General features: G+C 45.7%; 1 protein-coding gene across 4 annotated transcripts in view; it reads left to right on the forward strand.

The window, feature by feature from the left end:
- Positions 1–8,616, forward strand: part of spns2 (spinster homolog 2 (Drosophila)) — an 81,816-nt gene continuing 73,200 nt past the window's right edge. For all 4 annotated transcript variants that reach the window (XR_001808504.3, XR_001808505.3, XM_017412679.3 and 1 more), the window contains exon 1: positions 1–312. Coding sequence is in view for 2 of the 4 variants with exons in the window: in XM_017412679.3 (XP_017268168.1) it covers positions 81–312 (232 nt within the window). In the remaining 2 variants the exon portion in view is untranslated. The remainder of the gene's footprint in view (positions 313–8,616) is intronic.

Here is an 8,616-nt window from a genome sequence, read left to right on the forward strand (position 1 = left end):
CCATCTCCCCTTTTCTCTTGTCTGCCCCCCGCCTTATTATTATTATTATTTTTACGCTGGATCTGTCGGGCCACAACAAAATGTGCGTGGAGAGCGACGGATGCGACAACGAGGGCTGCGGCAGCTCGGACGAGGTGCGCACGCTGTCGGGCAGCATGAGCCCCGGACTGATGCCCGACCCGGACCTTCGCCCCTGCAAGCCGGGCCAGAAATTCCGCGCGGCGCTGCTCCGGTGCCGCACGCCCGCCGTGGCCGCCGGGATCCTCACCTTTGGCAACATCCTCAATTACATGGACAGATACACTGTAGCCGGTAAGACGCTCTGGCTGCATACTTTCTGCTCCTGCTCTGTTCAGTTAGGAGATTCAGCTTTGCAGGGAAACTCCCCGCGGAGGCAGAGAAACAGGTTTTATTTGTGATTTTTTTTTTCTCCCTTGATTTTCCCGGAGTGGTTGTGCGCTTTAATTGGCCGGCGGAGCGGAGGCGGCCGGAACAATGGTCGGTGCAGGCGCGGCGGACTGCGCGCTCCTCTCTCGCCGCTGTTGGCTGATTGAATCAGGCAGATCTGCGCGGTCCTTATCGCGCAGGAAAACACCGCTTGTTGTTTCGCTGATGATCGCAGGTCGATCAATTAAAGGCAGACCGCTGCCTGCATGCTTCCACACTCTGCGTGTGTGTGTGTGTGTGTGTGTGAGGGGGGTCCATCTGTCAGAGCACTTTCATCTGCTGGCAAAATGACAGTCACGAGCTCACGCTTGTTTCTGTGGGGGGACTCTTCATCATGATGCTTTGAGGAAATCCTCCTCCAGTCTCCGGATTTCCTCACTTTGCTTAAGAGCCGCATCTTCACCGAGGGAGCGGAACTACGTCCATCGCCCCTCTGGCGAAGGCGCGCAGGCGATAATGTTTTTGCCCGTGTCCGCGTGTTCGTCGGTCTGTCTGTTGGCAAAATATCTCATGTGCCACTGGGCGGAATTTTAGTGTAACTCACAGAAAGTAAGCGCTGGATGTACGTCTACAAGTGATTAGGTTTTGGAGTCAACCCAGTTAAAGATGGCCGCCACACCTGAGAGACCTGCACAAACACAAAACTGGCTTTCACTCAGGCAATTTTACAGATATTGGATTAAAATTCGGTGTGGTTGTAGCTGAGACCGACCCCCAACTTATGCTCTGAGCACTGACTGATTGCATGAGATCTGTTTTTAATAATTTGCCATTACCCATTGAAGTCAGCCTTGTTTGTCTGCTACCAAAATACCTTATGAACCACTGAACGGATTTGAATGAAACTTTCATAAAGTAATCATTAGATGTCCATCTACAGCTAATTAACATTTGGCGTCAACCCAATGCATGATGGCCACTATTCTCATTGACACGAGCCAACACAAAAATGGCTAAAACTCTGTCAAGTTGACAGATGTTGAGCTAAAATGTGGTATTGTAGCAGCTGAGTCATCCTCAACACATACCTTAAGAGCTTGCATGAGATTGCATGAGATCGAGCATAACTTCATTCACAAGGTTTGACCAAAATGGTTATAATTCTGTCATTTCACAACATGAAATGATCTTAATTTAAAACTCTGGCTTGAATTCAAGGCACTGTGTGACATCATTTTCTGTTAATATAAACAAATGAAGGCCTAATCAACACAATAAAACTAAATTTAACTCACTGTGAACTCGATAGATGCACAACATACTGTTCCAGTTATCTTTTGTCAAGAAAACACTGCACAGATTTGCCTTTTTTTCAGCCCTGTGCCGATGGACTGCTCAGGGTTTTGGGTTTATACTTGTTAAGGTTTGCTCAGTGAATGGGTTAAAAATATTGCTGCAGTGTGACGCCTTTTGGGTCCAAAGCGTTTGTTTCCCGGTTAAAGTGCAAACCTCTTGATGCTCCCACTGGCTCATTTACCAGACACTGTCACACACTGGGACGGCACGTGAAAATACTAGCTCACTTCTCATATTTAGAACCCTTATGTGTCATAACATTCAGCGACAGTGTTTTTGCTCACTGAAACAACGGCAAGAATTCCCCCTCATGTGGCCACAGCAGCTCATCACCCTGTGAAATCTCCGGGTCCGGTCTGTCAGCAGCTGAGCAGTGCGCTCGAGTGCTCATTATAGAGCTGTGGCTTTAGCTGTGGGACCTATAGTGTGTACAGTGGCATATCTAATCTTAGCATCTTCAAGCACTACTCAGTCCCGGCAGATAGCTGGAGAAAAAACAAAACCCTCTTCCTCCTCCTCATCTTCAGCCACTGATGAGTCAGTTCCACTCCACAGCAGTGATTTGTCCTCCTCTCTCCGTACACCTCCTTATGCTTTGATCAGAGGGAAGCCCTCATTAGGCTACTCATTTCCATCCCAGCCCCCCTCCTGCTCTTTAAAGGGATAGTCTGGTCATATCTATCTGATAATTATCACCAGTTAGTTCCTTATCTGCTGTGACGTCAGTCATAGAGCTCAGATTATGGAGAAAACAGCAGGGGTCTTTCCCCAGGCTAGCCTGATGGGTAGCCAAATGAGTGCCAGCTTTTTAATCACTTTTTTAGGTTAACAAAACCAACTCTTTCTCAATAAACAGCATGCCAATGCCATTAAAGAATGCTCCATTAGCTAATAGTAAACCTCTACACTTTTGCACAGCACTGTTTGTTTGGCCCGTCCCAGTTTTCTCAACCAAACGTCTGCGTCCCTTTGCAAATGTCTTGATAGGCTCTTTCTGCTGCTGGTGCTGAGGCTGCTGGATGGATCAGTCTGCTGGGAGTTCAGTAAACTTCTGGACTGACTGGACACACGCTGATCAGGCAGACTTATACGTCCAGCAGCCTCAGCGCCATAGACAAATACCATTGAGATGTATCATACATAGAGACAGACCCAGAAGTTGGAGCCACGAAGGATATGCACCCTCTAGTGGCTGGTTGCAGTACCTTTTTTTAAGTCCGGCCCCTCCATGTAAATGTATGGGCCACTCTTCTGACAAAAATAATGAAAATACACTTGAGCTAATTTTTTTTTTCAAGTGCTGATTTATGTTGATTTGCATACGTGGTTCTTACCTTACTGCTGTACGCTTAAATATTCATTTTTGATCGAGGCTTAAAGAAAAGCGTGAATTTACACTGTGATTGACGGCGTGACAGCGTGTTAGCGAGTTGGCGTCATGCCACCTGTGCTGGGCAGATGCTGGCTCAAAAACTTCAACACAGCAGCACCCAAAGAAACAAAGATTATGCGTTTAATTTTGAACAACGGGAGATGGTAGGGACACTTTGATGTTGATGAAATAAACATGGTCTATGCTCAACACATTCACGTAGTAACACAAATGTTTAGTTAAGAAAACAGCAACAATCTAAATAAACAATATAATTCAAAAGCATAGGGGTTTAATATTAGCTAATTTGGCTACCCATTAGCCTAGCCTCAACAAAGACTTCTGCTGTTTTCTCCATACTCTGTGCTTACTACTGACGCTACAGCTGATAAGGAACAAATTACTGATAATTATTACACAGAACATCACTGCAGATATGACCAGAGTACCCCTTTAAAGCAGTCAGTGGGTGTTGGGGGTGAAAATCGTCCGTTCTGGGATGAGAGTGTGATGACAGATGAGGAGAAGAGCAGAAACAGGGTAGAGGAAGGAGCGTGATGGGGGCTAGAGAGGGAGCAGGAGGGTGATGAATGCATCATCTTGGTCTTGGGGAGGGGCTGTGCTCAACACACAGAGTAGGTTGGGGAGGGGCTTCCTGCTCGTTGCTGCCACTTCAATGCTGCTGGACAGTTCTGCATTATGTATGGGCAGCAGAGACCCACACCCGGAGCGAGGACCAGCGACTGCAGCACAGTTGATCCCTCTTCTCTCTCCTTCCATCTCTCATTAAGCTCTGCTCCTGCAGTGGGAGCTGCAGTAATTAGCTGGGGGTAGGGAGGAAGCAGCAGTGCATTTTTTGCCAGCATGCTGCCTGCTCTAAGTGCGTGGCGCCACTTTTCCTCTTTTTTGCCACCTGATTTCAGGAGCAGGTACCCAGCTCATAGATCTTAATGTCAATTAAAGAAGCTCGGGGACGCACACACACACACACACACACACGAGTGAGAAAGACTCACTGGCTTATCAGGAGGGGCTGAGTGTGTGTTGGGAGCTGTGAGGGGAGGGGCCGGTCGCTGCAGTGGCAGGCTGACAGAGGCAAGTGGAGGCAGAACGCTGCCCCCACCCACCCCACCCCACCCCTCTCTCTCCTTTCTATCAACGTCAAAAGGTCTTTGTACCAACAGCCATTACTGTAGTGTGTGTGGATCACTAAAGCATTGTCAAAGAGACACAGGGTGACCATTCTGGACACGGGGGCTATTCTGATCCACAACAATGATGGGAAAATTGCGCTCACCAATGCACAACAGCTCTGGTGACAGAAAGATCCAAAAGGCTTGGAGAGGAGCCCCCCCCAAACACACACACATAAATAGCACCCAAAACTCTACTAAATGGTTCCAACATTTGACTCATTCGAGAGGCACAGAAGAGTCTTTCTTGTCACCCGCTGCCGACCAAAAGGCGAAGGTGGCTGCTATTGTTTTTGGCTGTGTCTGAGTGTGTGTTCTCGTTTAGCAAAACATCTCATAAACCACTGGACTGATTTTAATAAAACCTGCAAAAAGTAAGCAGTGAGAATCTACAGCGGGTTAACTTTTGGAGCTGGAGCGATTCAAGATGGATGCCACAGCTAATTAACAATAACCAACACAGAATTCAGTCAATTTTGCAGAGATTGAGTGAAACTTTGGTGTGATAGTAGCTGAGAGTCATTTACAAAAAACATACAACTGCACTATTACACACTGGGGTGCACAAAATGTTATTTTCGAGGTTTGACCAAAACGGCTACATCCTCATCATTTCTGAACCTAAGATGATTTCAGTCTAAAACTCAGGTATGCAAGGTGGCGGGCGACATGCATTCCTTTGAGGAATGCTCGGCCTTTAATTTTAACAGAGGATTCTTTTGTACTTGTTTTTAGGTAGACCTAATGCCAGTATGTTTTTTTTCAACACTTAAATATTTAATACTACCTCTTTCTGAGGGGGGAGCAGCAGCAGCTTCCAAACACATTAATTATATGAGACTTAAGCTGCTGCTTACTGGAATGCATGTTTTAGATCCCAGCATGGTGGGAGTCAGGGGGGAACAAATTCGGTACCGACTTCACCAAACATTCAGACCTAATTGCAGATTTATGTACAGTCAATTACTTTTTGGGTTGTAACATGAGCGAATTATAGTTGAGTTTTTCAAATTTTCCATCAGGTTAACCGCGTTTCTCGTCCCTCTTGGACTGCTTTTGTCCATTTCTGCTTCACTGTTGTAATGTGGTGTGTTCAGCTGTGGTCATCGAAAGGTCACCAGGGTTCCTGTTTCTGCACTTTCCACTGTTCTACAGCTTTTCTGTGCTGTGGCAGCAGGACTGCAGTCTGGGTTAGCTCACACACACTTACTGTATGGGCCAGATCCAAGTCTGAACAGGCACTGAAAGAGGGACGGACATTAGGCTTCAGAGGTGCGGATGCGAACAGGGCCTGCTGAGCTGCAAAGTCTGTGCACGGAGTTGGACTTCAGCTCAGCTGTTCAGCCTCTGGGACCATGTGAGTGAGAGCTCCATTCAACCACACTCAACACAGTTTAGCAACTTTTGCCAACATAAAAAATGTCTATAGCTAAGACAAATTAACATTAATCTAGCTGCGAGTCATCCTCAACTTATTCTCCAGGCGCTAACAGATTGTGCATTACTATTTTGAAAACTTTGCTCTTAACTATTGAAGTCAACTCTGTTTGTCTGTTACCAAATTATCTTATGAAGCAAAAGATGGGTTTTAATGAATCTAACAGAAAACCATTGTTGATTCTACATCTGAAACTCATCACCATTTGGAGCCAACCCAATTCAAGATGGCCACAGCTAATCAACCTTAGCCAACATCAACTTCCGTGTTATCTGAGGTCTTTCGGTCGCTTTTTGCTTGAAGTGTGGAAACGAGGAGAGATGGATGTCTGACGGCAGAATGTTGAAGTGGTGTTCAGAGCGGTTGGATGAGTTACTTTGCTCTGGTACTTGTGTCTGACTTTTAGAAGCAGCTGTCTGAACCTCCGGCCACTTATATTCCTATTGTCTGTTAGAGTGCACAAGAGCTCTGAGGTTTCAAAGACCTCTGTGTTAAATTTAATTTGAGGCGGCTCGAAAACCTTAAATCCTTGTGTTGGTCCCTAGCAGACAGTCCAAGCTCCTCGACAGCTTATCATAAAGAAGGGATTAGCAGGTTTTTTTTTCTTTTTTCAGAGAATATTGGGATATTTCAGGCAGACGTTCAGCACTTAAACTTATTTGCTTCCTCAGTAAGTAAGTAAGGCATTGATGTGTGTTAAAGCTGCCTCCCTTGTGTGCGAGCAGAGGGGCAGTTTGTGGGGTACGGCCTGCAGCTTAATCTGAAATGTCGGGGAGCGGTAGATTAACATTACCGCAGGAGTTTTAGTCTGAGTCGTTCTAGTCAAGCAGTTATTTTAAGGATACCTGGTTGCACCCCATTGGAGCAGTGCAGGACCCTTGCATGTGAACCTTTGGTGTTTTGCGTTTAGACACAGATGAGCCTGTGGTAATAATCCTCTTAAGGGAAGCTCTTTTGTTACTCAAAAAAAAAAAAAAAAAAAAGACAAAGCGATCTATCCTGTCTGACCAGCCAGGCAGATTAATTCCTATTAGCTTTGTCCAGTTTACTTTGTTCCTGCTCATAATCACTGTTCACCGAGGCCCGGGGCATCCTCTGTTGAACTATCTCCACTTAAAGGAGTGGTCTAGTCATTGTTGAAGTGATGTTCTGTCAAATAGTTATCAGTAGTTAGTACCTTGTCAGCCTTACCTTACCTTAACCATGGAGCACGGATTATGGAGAAAAGGGCAGAAGTCTCTGTCCGAGCTACGCTATCAGCCAAACAAAGGCCTGTTTTATATATTTTTTCAGGCTTTTAAAACAAGTCTTTCTCGAAGAACGACACACTGGTTGGAAAGAATCAGCTAATATGAAACCTATATGGTAGCAATAAAGTAATGGCATTCCCTAGCCTAGCTTAGGATGAAGACTTCTGCCCTTTTCTTCATACTAACTGCTCTTAGGTGAAGTGGGACCCAGAAATGCAGACCGACATGAGGAGTCTGAGTCAAACTTAAAGATTTAATAATCAAAAAAACAAAAATAGGCTGGCAGGAAAAATACACAGCACAGTGACCAACTGCAGAAAGGTGATGACTGACAGACTTAATTGAGTGGGGCTGATTAGGAGATTGCAGACAGGTGGCTTAATGATAACAGGGAGCAGGTGTAGGTGGGATGGCAGGACAGAGGAGCAGAGACCAACTGAGGAAAAATACTGAAAGGTGGGTGACACAGGCAGACAATGGGAGATAAACAAGAAACTAAAACAAGAAAACACACTAACAAACGAAAGAATCAACTGAAAAAAAGAAAAAACTACGAAAAAACACAGATCCTGACAGCTCAACGACTGATATCACAGCTGATAAGGTACTAACTAATGATAACTATTTGGCTGAACTTCATTTAAAAAAAATACCAGACTATCCCTTTAAAGCATAATGAGCCTGTTGTTCTGTCAGTTTTCCCGACTCTTGTCGCCGACTAAAGCACTCAGGGGTGGAAGTGCTCTGAATGCAAGGCAGCGCTCCACTTTCAGTCCCACATAAATGAGAGAGGAGAAGTGAACACAATGTCAGTGTTTGTCAAGGAGATTTGCAAATAAATAGAAATCTGCTTTAAAACAAAGAAAAAAATATCTTATGTTACCACACGACAACCACAAGTGTAAAGTGTCTCTGTGACATTTCCTTCTCACTGCTGTTACGGACACATCTTCTCGGTCGGTTACGTGAAGTGTTGCAGGGTTGGATGTGGCTCTGTGTGCGAGAGGTTGCTGGAGTCGCTTTGGAGTTTTACTGCCACTACTCTGCCCCCCTTTTTTACCCTCTCTTGTTCTACAGCGCTTGCATTAAAGGTCCCCAAACAACAACAGCGGGGGCACAAAGACAGAAGGGTTTCTAGTCGTTCACTTTTGTGTTACGGTGTTGTTTCCTTCTGATGCGGAACCGTTTTTGTCAAACTGTATTGTACAGCAGGAAAATAGGAGTTCTATCCCTTCAGCACGTTTTCTCTTGATTTCAACATCTTTTATTTCACTGTTGACAGCAACACATGTAGAGTCGGGAGTCTTTCACCGCTAACTCCACTTCCTACCAAGTGGACTTTTCCAGACTGGTTTCCCACAGATATCCAGCGGATCTCTTTCTGTCCGTATCCCAGTCTGCCTCCGCTGTGAGAAAACAGTCTGTGTGTTCTTTAGGCTCTGGTTTTAGCAGACGTCTGTAATAGTAACCGATGGAATTAGACAGAACTTCCGCCTGTGCCAGTGGAGGCCCTTTCATGTGGCTGCTCCAGATTTTTGGTTGTCTTACAGAGGCATTTCAGAGGCAGCGGCTCCCACCCGGTGACCCTCGGGCCCTGCAGCTGTAAAGGTGCACCCCCCC

The sequence above is a fragment of the Kryptolebias marmoratus genome, linkage group LG13, assembly GCF_001649575.2.
Source record: "Kryptolebias marmoratus isolate JLee-2015 linkage group LG13, ASM164957v2, whole genome shotgun sequence".
In the NCBI taxonomy this organism is placed as follows: Eukaryota; Metazoa; Chordata; class Actinopteri; order Cyprinodontiformes; family Rivulidae; genus Kryptolebias; species Kryptolebias marmoratus.